General features: G+C 36.0%; 1 protein-coding gene across 1 annotated transcript; it reads left to right on the forward strand.

Moving 5' to 3' along the window:
- The first annotated feature begins 6,394 nt into the window (after window positions 1-6,394).
- On the forward strand, window positions 6,395-11,264 carry LOC149227788 (serine carboxypeptidase 3-like). The gene is made up of 3 exons (XM_089377934.1): window positions 6,395-7,794; window positions 9,682-9,801; window positions 10,062-11,264. The coding sequence occupies exons 1-3, from the start codon at window positions 7,615-7,617 to the stop codon at window positions 10,209-10,211; spliced, it is 450 nt and encodes a 149-aa protein (XP_089234060.1). The 5' UTR covers window positions 6,395-7,614; the 3' UTR covers window positions 10,212-11,264.
- Window positions 11,265-16,013: the final 4,749 nt, after the last annotated feature.

A 16,013-nucleotide genomic window follows, 5' to 3' on the forward strand; every position in this document is an offset into this window, starting at 1 on the left:
GCAGAGCTCATTCCTCACATCGACCTTCAATCTTTGACATCCCACATTACATCTAGGAGTCGTCTGCACATTCAACTCAACTGTTTCGAGGTTAGGCCTCTTTTCATGTCTTGCATGACATTTCTGTTGATTTTTGTATTTCACTTTGTATGATTGTTGTCTTCTTGAATTCAATGAGCGCTTGCTATTGTTTTGATGTATGTTAGCTTGTAGAAGCATCGTTTCAGTTTTCGTTCGCATCTCATTGCTGATGCATGCATGAAATTTTTTTGGCACGAATAGCCGTCATTGCGGTGACTCGCTTCAGACACATGCATGATTTCCCTTTTTCTAAATCATGCACTTGATGTTTGCATGTATGATCATTCACTCTTGTTTGTACTTGTTAAACACATACGTGGTTGAAGAAATATGAAAGATAAACATTTGATTTTTTTTCTTATTCACATTGATACATATTTATAATACATAGGAGTGACCCTTGGTTTCATATTCCAAGCGGTCCCCTGGACTCCCTTTGGTTATTCAGCTTCCACACCGACTCTTAGAGGATTAGGTGTCCAACATTCCCCCCCTTAATCTGATGCGTTATGTATGAGTCTAAGAAGAGATTTGTAATAAAAAACGTGCAAAAATGCATGGCAGCACTAGGTTGAATGTTCTCTCTGAAATGTTGGTATCAAGGGAGGTGGTTTAAGGATGACCATAGAATTTGAGTAAAAATTGAAAACTATAAACTAAATACCATTGGATGTGCGAAGAAGAAAAGGAAAAGAGAGGAGGATTCCTTGAAAATTATTAAGGAAGAATTAGGACATTTGGAGCAGTCTGGTGGGGGGGCGATATGATAGCAATGATACAAAGTTAATAATTATTCATCTTGAGACTGAAAAGAAAAGGATCCTTAAGGAAAGAGAGGAAACATGGAGGCTAAGGAGTTAGGCAATCTAGCTACAAAAAGGGATGATAACACAAAAATTTTCTAGAAATATTCCAAGGGTAGAAGAGCAATCAATGCTATTTGGTCATTGCAAGATGAAGGGGGTGTTAGAGCATCAAAATTCAGAGACTTGAAAAATTTGGGGGTTAAGAATTTTTCCTTTGTATTTGAAGCCCCTCAAGAGGTATCTCTTCTCGATATTATTCAGGTTGCTAGGCTATTTCCTAGGTTTGTTGATGAAGACACAAACTCAGATCTTATGGCCTCGGTAACCACAGGTGAGGTAGATGTTGTTCCTAGATGGTTTAAAAGGAGAAAAAGTCTGGGGCCATATGGATGTCTTGTTGAATTTTTTTAGAATTCTATGATTTGATTAAGGTTATTAAAGAATGCAAAACTTCAAGTCGGATGTATGAAGCCTTCGATACCACGTTTACCCCCCTTATCTGAAAATATGAAAATCCGATGAAATTTAATGATTATCACCCAATATCATTGTGTAATTGTATTTATAAGATCAGAGAAAAAGTGATTGCAAATAGACTGAAGCCAATACTATCTCGACATATCTCTAAGGAACAATTTACTTTATTGGAGGATCATCAGATTCATGAGGCCATTGGTGTGGCACAAGAAGAGATGCATAGCCTAAAGACAAAGAAAATGAAAGGTAAGATACTAAAGATTGATTTATCTAAGGCATATGATAGAGCCACTTGGCTCTACATTATTATTTTTCTTACTCATCTGGGCTTTCATATTAGATTTATTAATTGAATTATGTGTTATATAACATCGACATCATTTGTGATTTTGATTAATGGATCAACATCTAATTTATTTCATGCTGAAAAAGGACTCAGACAGGGATGTCCATTGTCCCCGTTACTATTTCTATTAATTATGGAAGGTCTCAGTAGGTTGATGGAGGATGCTAAGAGAAGGGGGAATTTGTTTGGGGCACCTCTTGCAGATAATATCCAATTGACTAATTTACTTTTTGTAGATTGTGTGATTATATTTCTTAATGGTTCTCAGTGAGATATTGCAACTTTCAATATAATCAACAAATTATTCAAGAAAGCAATAGATATGGAAACAAATCATCAAAAGTATACTATTTTGACTACATGGTGTTCTAGGGAGGAGTTATCATTTACACTTAGTTATTTTCCGTTTCAATTAGTGGATTTCGAATAAGGTATAAAGTACCTGGGATTTCATCTAAAGCCAAAGTATTACAAGAAGGAGGATTGGATGTGGTTGATTTCCAAAATTGAGAAGAGATGTAAAATATGGGGTCATATATGGTTATCTCGAGCTGGGAGTTTAATCCTTATAAAATCAGTCTTAGAAGCCATTCCAATTTTTTGGATGGCACTGACATGGATACCCACGGGAATTTTGCATATTATCCAGAAATGTTGTTGTGAATATTATGGTGTGGTTCAAAAGAAGGTCAACTCTTCACATGGATAAGATGGGATCGTATTTCCCTTCCCAAGAAATAGGGGGTATGGGGTATCAAGAACTTTTTTTTCTTCTCCAAGGTGCTTGCAGCGAAGGTTGGTGGGAGACTAATCACTTCCAGGAGTCTCTAGACAAAGGTGCTTATCAGAAAATATTGCTATCCGTTATCACTAGAATAATGGATCGGGGATCAAAATAAAATAAAATGAAATATCTCTACGATTTGGAAAGTTGTATTGGCTTCTTTCAATATTGTAGAATATGGAGTTGCTTAGTGAATTGGTAAAGGCGAGTCGGTACGTATTGGGATAGATCCTTGGTTTGGAAGTTAGAAAAGATATATCTTCCCCCATGATTTAGTAAAATTCCTAAATGGGCATGGTAAAATATGGATAAATCAAATATCTGACCCAGAAAATACTTCCATATGGGGTCAAGGTTGGTTATCTACTCTGGCTTTAAATTTTTCGAATCACCGACATCAAGACTGGATGGATTATATAATATATTTTTCACTTTCTCACATTAGGTTGAAAAATCAGGAGGATGAACTTGTTTGGGTACATTCGAATAGAGTTCAATATATTCAAAGGAGGGATATTTAATCGCCTTTGCCCATAAAAAAACTAGATGTTTAACTTGGTGGTGGAATCTCATCTGGAAGCTGAAGAGTCCACCTAAAGCAAAATTATTACTTTAGTGCATATTATCAAACAAAATCACTACAGAAGACAACCTTAGAAAAAGAGTATTCCAGGGTCCATCGTGGTGTACTTTATGCAACTGCTCAAAGGAAACAATTAATCATCCTTCTCTATAGTGTTCAGTTGCAAATCTGATTTGGAACTTGATATATCAATCATTAAAAATATTATACATGTGGCATGGTATGACTATGATTGAGGCATGGCAAGGATGGTGTTGGCCCATCTGGATTGGCCGAAATAAAATTAATATATATATATATATATATATATATATATATATATATATAGAGAGAGAGAGAGAGAGAGAGAGAGAGAGAGAGAGATCTATCTATATATATATATATATATATATATATATATATATATATATATATATATATATATATATATATATATGAATATGAAAATCAATTTTATATGCGAGAATTACTTGGGGCATAGGAACTTGCTATATACGATCTCATCCCGGAGGAGGACCATCTAGTACCCACTAATAATATCAATTGAAAACATTGATTGTTCAAAGTCATGGGCCTATTTTGATGGTGGAGGTGTTGTTCTTTATCTAAATAATCAACATTACTTTGAGATGAAAATTGGCCTTGGTTTCGACACAAACAATTATGACAAATTATACGTTTTGAAGCTCACTCTTCTCATTGCCTTGGAAAAGGGCTATCAACAGTTGCAAATATTCGGTGATTCTAAAGTTATCATCGACTGGTTCAATCGAACATCACAATGTCATGCACACACTTTCAAAAATATTTTGGATGATACATTAATGATTAAAACACAATTTGATTATATTTTTTGTATTCATATATATAGGGAAAGGAACACAGTTTCTAAGCATCTTTCCAAAGAGAGTTCACAGTATGACCATGGTACCTGGATGATTATGGAACACATCGGAGCAGAGAATTTTCAATATTTTCATCATCCTTTTATAGATTGTTATGGAATAGTCGAAGAGATGGCATAATAGAGGTTTCTGAAATTCTGCAAATTTTAAGAGATACCAACAAATATTTTTCATGTTATAATCTCTACTTATGAAAAATTTGCTCCATATTTTAAATGCATAATATTGATGTATATATATCATCAGACACTCTAGATATTCAAATTTTTTATGGACAATCATGATTTGTTAGGTTTTCAACAAACAATTTTTTGGATATGCTTAACAACATCTACTATATGTAAATTTCACTATAAATTAATGAAAACTACAATTTTTCCTTGGGGAAAAAAGTGGGAATCCCTGTTAAAAATAGTCGTAGGCTACCCTTGCTCAACCTCTATTTGATTTTGAATACTAACAAGTTGCGCCTCTTTGTGCTTATTCCATACTAGCTAGGGTGAAAGTAAATCACACATATAACTTGCATATTTTGCAATATGCCTGAACTATTAAGAGTAGAGGCATTTTTCATTTTTGTTCCCCATTGTACTTATTGCGCTAACATTTCACATGGTGTTTTCATGGAATTTTAGAATTGGCTATCACTCACGTTATTATCAATTGGTAGTCATCATGTAGACAATCTTTTTACTTTAGTTTAGTTATATTTAAACTAAGTGACAGGTACTAGATACTATGTAGCACTTGTTTATTTATAAAATCATTAATGAAAGTGTAGCCAAATATGTAATTATAAGTGAAGTGATACTTTAAACATTCTTATAAATAATAGTAAAAATAATACATTACCAAAAATGTTTTATTGAATTGGTGATATGCAGTTTTGTTATCATGAATAATTTATTTTATTTTATTTTTTTTCATTTGCTAGGTTATTTGAGTCTTGATATTACTAGCATGTCTAACCTGTGGTGCTCTATAGTCTAGTACATGAGGTAGATGATGTCACATAACGTTACATTTAAAATTTTAAAAATAGATGTCCGCTAATTAATGAAAAATAAAGAATATGAGGGATATTTTGCAACGTAACATTATGTCATAAAAAAATGAAAATATATGTCCGCTAATTAATGGAAAATAAAGAGTATGAGGGAGACGTTGTCATAAAGTTGTGTTAATAACATTAAAAATATATTTCGTCTAGTTAATGAAAAATAAAGAATACGAGGGAGATGTTTTCATTACGTTAAACAAATTTAAAAATATATGTAAGGTAATTAATGAAAAATAAAGAGTTTAGATGATGGCGGAGAGATCATTGGCGACTAAGCTCTGGTTCTAGGGTTTAACGAAACTAGTGGCAGCGAGTACCAAGCATCCATGGAGACACAAGGAGGAGGGAGCTCCACTCCCTCCTACAGTTATATGGTAGCAGACAGAGGAAGAGGAGGGAAAAAGAACAAACCTCCAAAGCCCTGGGAGGTCAAGACAAAAGACACAGAAACTCAGAAGGCGGAAGGTAGCAAAACCAATGCAGATCAAGGGGCCCACGAAGAAGACTGTCGGGAGGAAAAAGTGGAAAACAGAGGTCAAGGGTTAGAGAACAGAGCTAAGATGGGGCCCTGTAAACCCAAGACCACAACTAAACCTCAGGTTATTCTGAACGATCCAGCTCTGCAAGCGCACAGAGATCACATGGCTAACTATGCCATCATATGTAAATTTATGGGAATCTGGCCATCAGAGAAAGCATTGTACACCTAGATAAAATACAACTGGAAACCAAAGGGGGAGTTAAATATTCATCTTGGATCCAAAGGTTTTTTCACTATGGTGTTTACGAACATGGAAGACAGAGACAGAATCTTTGAAGGAGGGCCATACTTCTTTGCAGTTGTTGGGCTCTATATGAGGCCATGGACGATGAACTTTGTGCCTGAACGAGAAACCTTCACTTCGGTACCGGTATGGATTCGACTATAATCCTTACCTTTAGATTACTGGATGCCAGAGTCTTTAAAATCTATAGGCAATAAATTAGGTCATTTCTTAAATATTTCAGAGGCAACTCTAAGGGGAAAATATACATCATATGCCTGCATATGTGTGGAAATGGACCTATCAAGAGCCCTTACAGATGAGTTCATTCTAGAAGTCTATGATGAGGAATGGGTTCAAGCAGTTGACTATGAAAATATCCCGTTCAGATGTCACAAATGTCATGAGCATGGGCATCTATCCAAACACTGTCCACTCAATCGAAGGGAGGAAAACCTAAATCCCAACAAAGGCAAAGACCAGACAGGTTTCACTGAACAAGAATGCGTTTATTGGGAATTAACTTTTACCCATTTTATTATAGCTTTTCAGGAGTAGCCTTGGCACTCTTACAGGAAAACATCATACACCATACAGACTTTTGATTATTACTCCTTGGTTCTGCCTTATTTCCGGGCACCAATCTGGCAATCATCGGGATTCTGCATGGTGTTTAAGGATTTCTCTTCTGCAACATATTATTTTTCTGATTGTGCTTTGAGTTTCATTGATATATTTTTCTGATTGTGCTTCTGAGTTTTATTGATATTTTGTTTTGATAATTCCTGAATATTAATATAATCATGGGTATCCTATTCATGAGACTGAAACTTAAACCAAAGAAGTGCTGTAGTAAAACTGTCTGCCGACATGCATGCTTTATGAAGTACAAAAATGAAGGTAAACGTCTTCTCAAGCAACCTTTTCTCTCACAAAGTGATGCTAAATGTCTATGTGCTTTTGCATCAACACGGCCTAAGTATTTATATATATCAGCTGCTTGCAACCTCAACCTCAATGGAGATAGGGATAATGTCTAAAGCTAATTGCTTTTAAGATGATTCTCTCCACGAAAAAGCCATTGTAGAGGTATGTTATCCCTATTTCCAAAATTTCTCATGAGAAGAGAATTTTTATCGTTCTGATTTTTTATCGTGCTTACCCAGTTGTGGTTGTTCATTTGATTCTGTGCAAATCTATTTTAATATTGAATAGCTGACGTGAGCTTGCCCCTTATAGCTTTACGTTATGCAAGTTATGCAACTTATCTAGGCAAGTAGATACATTATACATGTGAGGCTTCATACCGTGAGTAAACTGACCCGCTTAATTCTTACCCAGTTGTGGCTGTTTATTTCATCCTGGATACCATCCTTTTTTATTGAATAGGCTATGTGAGCTTGCCCCTTTATTTATGGTTTTCGATGCATGAACTTTTCAAGATATCAGTGACAACTTTTCAAGATATCAGTGACAAGGGATGCATGTTTTTATTCCTACATCTTTCCTCACTACCTATAGTTTAGAAATAACATTGCTAGAATGGAAACGATCATGTAGAGTGCATCTAAAGAATAATCCTCTATCCTGTAGTCAGCAAAGTAGAAAAATGTGAAAAACGCTCTTTGCAATGAGAAAATGCATTTCAATGTGTGGGTGAGAGAGAGCTCGAGGTAGGGAAGTATTTACTGTTAATTGAATTTAAGTATTTATATCCTTTTCTTTCCTAAAGCAGAAGGCATTAGAAGGTATTAATTGAGTGAACTAGCAACAGGTTTGTGACAAATGGTTACACTGACACATTTGTTATGTCTAGGATGTTCTACTTCTTCTTCGAGTCACGGGGAAGCAAAGCGGATGACCCTGTTGTTCTTTGGATGACTGGAGGCCCTGGTTGTAGCAGTGAATTGGCTGTCTTCTATGAAAATGGGCCTTTCAAGATTACAGACAATTTAACTCTGGTCTGGAATGAGTATGGATGGGACAAGGTATTCTGTCTTTTGTGTTAGTTTCAAGTGTTTTTTGTTATTTTTTTAATGTTTGAGATAGTATTACAAGTTTTAAACGTTTTTGTGCACAAGATCGATTCCATTTTCAGCCCTATTCCTGAATATAAGATTGGATCCACTTGAGTATTTTATCTGCCAATCATGGTTTCTTACAGGTTAATGAGTAGAACATATTTTGATGTATTTGAAATTTGTCTTAAAATAATGCTTTGATTAGTGGTTAAAAAGAGTATGGCATTTCTGCATTGTTTGATTTTTTTGCTTATGGGGTATTGTGTTATATTTGCACTAGGTAATCATGATAGAGGAAAACTTTAGAAATTTGTCATATATTTGAAATTTGAAGTCTCAACGGATAGTCTTAGCAGAGGAAACCACAATTTAATTCATTGAGAATGCCTAGGGCAAGCATTCAAGAGACTATTTTAGATTTTATTTAATTTACAATCTGTGAAATCTATGGTCAAAGAAATAATCATGTTAATGGGAAAAGAGAAAAATTGAAAAACACTTCTTAGCCAACCCACTGATTTTTGCTACTATTAATGTCATGAATGTGAATGGACTCAAAGGCTGGTTTGATAGAGAAACTGCCATTTAGAACACGATAGAACTTATGACAGTATTGACTTGCAATTTGCCCAAGCAGTTACCAGTGATCGAATTAGTCATGGCTTTCAATCTCTCCATATTGATTCTGTGATTCATCAAGTTTTAGTTTTTGCCTTCTTGAAAATGGACTATTATGAGTATGGTTCACTATTCTATTAAATTTGAAAATTTGCATTTGAAAATGCGGTGTTTGACGTTTTAGAAATCTGGTTACTGTAGATTCTAGACATGTGTGTTTCAAGGTATTATGCTATTATGTTTGTAACTTTGTAGGATATATTCATGGGAAATTCTCCTGCATACTGATGCAGATATTGTGCGTCTAATAACCATCTCGGGGTTCCTAATGAATGACCTTAATATAAGACACTGACAAAATGTGTCACGGTACCAAACAGAGACACTTTTGAGTAGGGTATTGGGCCTAAGTCTCTTGATGCTTGCTATTATAAGATTCTTGTAATGCATTTCATTGTTGAGAGTTTCAATGGAAACATGCGGATTATATATGAAGATTGAAGGATAAGACATTGGCAGAATGTGTCATGGTTCCAAAGAGAGACACTTTCGACTTCGGTATTGGGTCTAAGTCTCTTGATTGCTTGATATAAGATTCTTGTAATGCATGTTATTGTGGGGAGTTTCAATGGAAACACGCGGATTATAAATGAAGATTGCAGCCAAAAAGCAATGCTAGCTATGATAAATTTATAATATATAACCAGGGGAAAATTAGGTGCAGAAAACTTACTTCAAAATCAATGGCTAAATTTGTTTGAAATTTTGAATGCAGAAGTTTTGTAACTAAGCACGGTTGGCTTTTTAATTATCCCGAAGGAGGGAAGAAGTCACATTTCTCATGCTTTAAAAACCTAATATAGTGAGGTCAAGGTTGATGTATCTGGTCCTGCAGAATGGGATTGTGCTGTGAATGGCTCAAATGATACTGGCCTGGGAATGACATATTGTGCACCATGCTTTTTAGATATTTTGTTAAACCGCATCATAGATATGTACTTTTCTGAATTGTATAATATCTGGATTTCTGTCCTATTATCACTCATTGATGATGAATGTAGTGGTTCACCTAAAGTCTGAACTGTTTTGTATGATCACCGTGTTTCTATGTTATTTTGTATAAATTATTTGTTATAACTATTTTCAATTTATGTACCCTTTCGTATAACTTGAAAAGGATCATTTTGTGTTGTGAAGACTCAAGATCTTGAATATAATATGTTGGTGACTTGGCAGGCATCAAATATCATTTTTGTGGATCAACCTACTGGAACCGGATTTAGTTACAGCACTGATGTACGTGACCTCCGTTACGATGAGAAGGGTGTTAGTAATGATATGTATGACTTTTTACAGGTATGTTTCATTTCTTCCACAAATGATGTATTTGATAAGTACTTAGTGTAGAGTTGGAAAATGGTTTTTTCCCAATTAGCTGTTTAACCATTTTGTGGATGGCCCATGTACAAGTTCAAAAATTTCAGTTTGTAATTAAAAAAAACTTGTAGTTGTTTGTCAACGAATGCAGATATTTTAATGAGTTTTGTACAAACTTGTAGTTGCTTGTCAACGAATGCAGACTTCTGACTTTAATAAGTTTTACCGATATCTGCTAGGCATTTTTTGAAAAACACCCAGAGTATGCAAAGAATGACTTCTTTATCACCGGAGAGTCATATGCTGGACACTACATTCCGGCAGTTACAAGCAGGGTCCACCAAGGAAACAAAGACAATGAGGGTCTTCCAATAAATTTGAAGGTATAGCGTGTCACATTATTTTGCTTTGTTGCGATTTATTTTTGTGTTATCTGGCTTATCACATTTGTGCTCGTCTATATGGAGGTCAAAGAGACAACTATAATTGATGGGCATGTGTATCCATTCTATTTTTACGCCGTAAGGCGTTCCCTCTGAGATCAACTTCCTTAATTGCCACCTTGTACTTCTCTGAACCATTCGATCCTATGTTAGACGATTGAAAAGTTACAGACCGTTCGATCCATAATTGCATACCGATAAATAATTAGGATAAAAAAAAACGTTACAGATTCTTGTAATCGGTGAACAAAACGTTACAAATTACAGAGAATGCAGTTTAAAGTTAGCAGCGATGGGGGTTTCAAGACAATAGCAGCCATCTTTCAGTGCACTTCAGTACGGTGCATACACACAGAGGAAGAATTCACGGAGGAATTGCTGCTGAAACCCTGCCAGACCGCAAAGTTTTGGCCCACTTCCACTTCACTAACAGCTTGCCTCTCACGAAGATCCATGGCCGCCACCACAAGCTTTTTCCCAAAGCCATTTACCAGCTGGTAAGTACACGATGCCATTTCTCGGTGCCAAGTTTGAAAGATTTGTAAATGAAACACTTCAGAAAAATTGAAATCATTTGAGAGCATGGTATTGTTTGAGCTAAATTATTGTCCATGCAGTGATGCGATACAACAGAGAAAAAAATTGATGAAACCCAGGCCGCTCCCAGGATCCAACTACCAGGATCGTTCTCTGGTCATGCATATAAAGCTTGATTCATGGCTTGTAATCTCATGATTACACAACAAACCGAGCTTGTTTGTCATACCAGCTATAAAACCCATAATTGTTAACTCGCAGCGCCATGGAACCCATACTTTATAACCTACGGCATTCTTCTCCAATTCTTAACAGAAACATACAATATGTCATGCGCATACCCACTTACTACATCCATAAGAATTCTTTGGTACCGCGCCGGTTAAGATCTGGCTTATAAACAAAAGCTCAAGGTATATTTATATTGCCTTTACGTTAAACAAAATATGGGCATCGGAACACAGGTATTGCTTACCATCTATAATGCGTATATACACTTCTGTTCCCGCACACAATTTCGGTCAACGCATATAGGTAATTCGCCCGCAGTTCGGGTAGCTCAACCCACGGCTGTCTGCATACACTTTTCCCACGGGTTATATGTTCGCCAAGTTCTCCACTTATGCCATCCTTCCACCGTTCTCTGCCTTTAATGGATACGACGGGCCTTCAAAGGTCAACGCAGATGCGTTGATTGCAATCTCTACCAGCATTATATAACGGCGCTGCAAGGATTGATTATGATGGACATACGCCTCTGCAATCATAAAATCTAACCGCAAGTATACGAATATTCAAAAGGAATTTAAACATGAAATACGCAGAGAATATATTTCCCTTACGCCACGCGCTGTATGTTATCACACCAATTACCACACACTGGCTCGGCGATGATTCAACTATGGACTCGAATGTCGTTGTTAACGCAGAGGATAACAATTATAACCTCCAGATTCGCATAGATATATTACCAACACGGAACTTATTCCGATTAATAAATATATTCACGCCAAGGCTATGATTCAACGCTGATGGCTGTAGATATATACGCCCTCCATACAGTGCGCCAGTGAATATACCACTCAGAGCGCAGGCACAACACACGTCCTCAGCAATTAACTGTGCATACACAGCATTAGAATTTGCTGTCCGCCGCTACTTAATGAAACTACAAGCGCCACCACAAAATAAGAATCAAAGCACCAGTTACGCCATCAACCATTAGTCTCTTTTCCGTTAAGGGCGCAGATCTTCACGGAATAATCACTGTGTACATTCACCTAATTTAACTGTTGAGACCGGTCAGCATCTATTCGTTCAAGCAATCGATCAACATATGAGCATATAAACCACAGTTGCGCATTAAAATTAGGATCCATCAGCACACATTGATTTCAACATTGTATAAACACAAATTTCACAATCATGTCCATGCAAATCATACTTATATTCACATAAAACAAATATTCACAAGAGCTACATTCATGGCCAGATATGCAAATGCATGGCCCTTTTACAAACTGTTGAAGGCTTACAGCCTTGCTGATCAAGCCTGTTCTCAATCAACCTCTCTCACAAACTCTAATGTCTTTTTCTCACAAAAAGCCCTCCTATTTATACAATTTAAAAAAAAACATTTAATTAAATGCTCAATCTCTTAAAATCCTCAACAAACCCCTAAATTTCTCAACATCCCTAAAGGATAGGTTAAAGATATTTACATAAATCCTCACCTTCTCCTATTTAATTCAAATTAATTAATAAAATATTAAAAATCATCACACCCCATATTTACAAATTAATATTATCACACCCCATATTTACAAATGGAGAAAAAGGTCTTGATGCTCCTGCATCAAAAATTTAGTGATTTTGCTTTAAAGAACTTTTATTTTTTTGAGAGGATCTTGATTCTAACTGGTAAATTTATTATAATTTTATTATCTAACTAATTTAAAGAGTTGTTTTTTGAGATTAAAAAAAAAATCTCATAAAAATTTATTGAAATCACAAAAAATCACAAATACTCAAATTTTTTATTAAAATTACACATTTCTAAAATTTTCCAAAATACCAAACCCTTGTAAAATCCAAAAAAAACAATTGAAATAACACAACTCAAAATTTGTATACAGATTTTTTTTCGTCAAATTTGAATTTCTTATATTTACGCCGTAAGGCGTTCCCTCTGAGAAAGACATCCCTAAAAATCCCTGTTCCTGTTCCTCTATGTGGAAGATGATGTAAAGTGATAGCGTTAAACTTGCAAACAATAGTGGGTAGGTAAATACCTTGTATACAGGGCCAAAGCCTCCCTCTCCAAGCTTCATGTTTTCATGAAAATTATCCGTTGCTTCTGTGAGTGCTTCTAAGGTGAAAATAATTTGCTCATGTTCGATTAGTGTCGATTCTGGATCATTAACATGTTTTTCTACATAGAAAAAGAAGAGTCAAATAAGAATCTAATTTCATTAGATAACATAAATATGAATGGGTTGTGTTAAAGAGATGCCTGGTTATAGATTCAATTTTATTTCTACATTCTTGCTCATGTTCTGAGCTTGTGATGTTACTTCTAGCAACTATGATGGATCTCACATAAAATTTTCTGTCAAGCTGTTTTTCTAGAAACAAGTTATAGCAACACTGTCCATGCTTTTCAACAGATTGTGCGCCAAGAGGGCATCCATGCCCTCTTTAGAGGAGTAACAACTAATATTATGTTAAGAGTAGTAAGGGCTGGGTTCTTGCACTATATGATCAGCTTCAGTGACTAGTTCTGAGTAAGTCGAACAAGTCAATATTGATATGTAGCGGATGCATGGACAGTGTTTGACAAAATGCCTGAACGGGATGTGGTGTCATGGAATACTATGATTGTTGGATATACTAAAAATGGGTATTGTTAGGAGGCATTAAGGCTTTATGGCTGGATGCAATGGACAGCTATAGAGGCGGATCATGTTACCTTTTCCAGTGTACTTGGTGCGTGTGCTGGCCTGGAAGCTCCGCAGCAAGGAAACGAGGTGCATGGCCATTTAATTAGAAATGGGTTTGACCTAGAGAACCCCATAGGGAATGCTCTTCTTACTATGTTATGAATGTCCTAGCTTCTACGCATGTTTCATTCCCTACATTAGTGTTCCTTGGCCTTGATTTATAGTATATTGGAAAAGGTTATGAGATATTTTACAATCTTAAGCCCAATGCACGCCTTCTCATGTAACAATCACATTGTCCAAGATAATTCAGTTTGTCAGATAAATTTTGTATCTTTTGGGTGAATTATGTTAGGGCAGTTAGAACCTGCCATGCATATCTTCTCTTGAAATCTTCTACACATAACCTTAAATAATTATGCTCGAAATACCATCTATATCAATGAAATATGATCACATGACGTGTCACCATTGGCATACCACCCAACAACACTGCATTATGCAAATTTCTAGCAATACTATACTCAATGTAACCCCTATTCAACATTTTTTGTAAAATTATGGCCGATATGAAGAAATGAATCAGGTAGAAATTCAATCTGTCTTATGAAAATGTCACTAACTATCCAGGTATGTTTTTGCTATGTATGCACCCTAGATTACACCGATGCTATGTATGCACCCTAGATTAGACATCAAATATTTTACTAATCCCCTCTGCTTTTGCATTTTTCCATTTTTCTCTATCAAACATATGCTTGTCACAAAAGGCAAGTAATTGCTTATGCTTGCAGTCACACTATTTTTTATGAGACGGTTTACAATTAGCATTACAATAATCAGTGCAAGAACAAAGTCCATTCGAGAAACAATGGAAACAATTTGCATCTCCCACAACAATTCGCTTCCCGGTGATCATCAGAATGAGCTTTGTGGCATTGTGGCAACGCCCTGAAACGCGAAGGTTCTTGGTAATATGAATAGATGATCTAGCCATTTGTTGATGATGAAAAATAAACACCGGTAAAGAAACAAAATTGCATAAAAAATTGACTTCTTTCTTCTATGTTGTTGTTTCTTATGTCATTTGCATAAAATTTTGACTTCTTTCTTCTATGTTGTTGTTTTTTATATCATTGCCTTACGGCGTTTCCTTTGCAACATGTGGTGCAAATGCTAGTTCAGAGGCAACTCTAAGGGGAAAATATACATCATATGCCTGCATATGTGTGGAAATGGACCTATCAGGAGCCCTTCCAGATGAGGTCATTCTAGAAGTCTATGATGAGGAATGGGTTCAAGCAGTTGACTATGAACATATCCCGTTCAGATGTCACAAATGTCATGAGCATGGGCATCTATCCAGAGACTGTCCACTCAATCGAAGGGAGGAAAACCTAAATCCCAACAAAGGCAAAGACCAGACAGGTTTCACTAAAGTAGGAGGGAAAGGAAAAGGGGGAGGAAGGAAGACACAAAAGAGCCCTAGTGTGAATGATAAAACAAAAAGTTACAACAACTTTGAGATCTTAGGAGAAAAAGAAGTTGAGGAAGAGGATAAAGAGAGTACAGAGAATCAGACAGCAAGGGGGAAAGAAAAAGAGACCAGCGTGGAGTACATTCAGGAACAGAATGAACACACGATGGACTCTTTGAATACCATGGAAGTAGAAAAAGACCAGGAAATGACTCAAAGTGAAAGTGGTACAGAGGATCAAGATTTGCAGGAGATCTTGGAAAGGGAGAACCTAGAGCTAGAAAAGTTTCTAGAACAAGGAAAAAACCTAGGAATAAACTCCATCCCTCGGGAGGACATGGATAAAGTCCAACAGATATTCCTTAACAAGGCACATCAAATAGCTGCAAGAGACAAAAGAGGACATGAAAACCAAGAAAACAAAGGAACCTCCTCAATAGGATTAATAACCGGAAAATTAACAAAGAATCCAGGCAAAAGGAGGGGTAGAAAAAGACAGAAGGAATTACTACTGGAGTGTGGCAAGCTCATGATTGATTCAGGAAGGATGAAAGACATTTCTAGTTACTCCTTTATAACCCCACCTCAATGAAAATCACAACCTGGAACATTAGAGGACTAGGGAGCAGAAGAAAACAGAGGAATCTTGGTAAAAGGATTAGAGAGGAAAAACCTGACATAGTATTCATACAGGAAACAAAATGCTCAGTGGAGAAGATCCGTGAAAAACATAGCAAATGGGTAAATAGATATGAATACCTTGAAGTTAAGGCAAATAAATTTGCTGGTGGTATT

The sequence above is a fragment of the Pinus tabuliformis genome, chromosome J (genome assembly GCF_031772625.1).
Source record: "Pinus tabuliformis cultivar Carrire ecotype Pingquan chromosome J, CPIR1, whole genome shotgun sequence".
Taxonomy (NCBI): Eukaryota; Viridiplantae; Streptophyta; class Pinopsida; order Pinales; family Pinaceae; genus Pinus; species Pinus tabuliformis.

Bases quoted from the DNA above. Each gene is read 5' to 3' on its own strand.
- LOC149227788 (XM_089377934.1), top strand. From the start codon at position 7,615: ATGTCTAGGATGTTCTACTTCTTCTTCGAGTCACGGGGAAGCAAAGCG. The intron at 7,795-9,681 runs GTATTCTGTCTT...GTGACTTGGCAG, and splicing joins ATGAGTATGGATGGGACAAG to GCATCAAATATCATTTTTGT. The intron at 9,802-10,061 runs GTATGTTTCATT...GATATCTGCTAG, and splicing joins ATATGTATGACTTTTTACAG to GCATTTTTTGAAAAACACCC.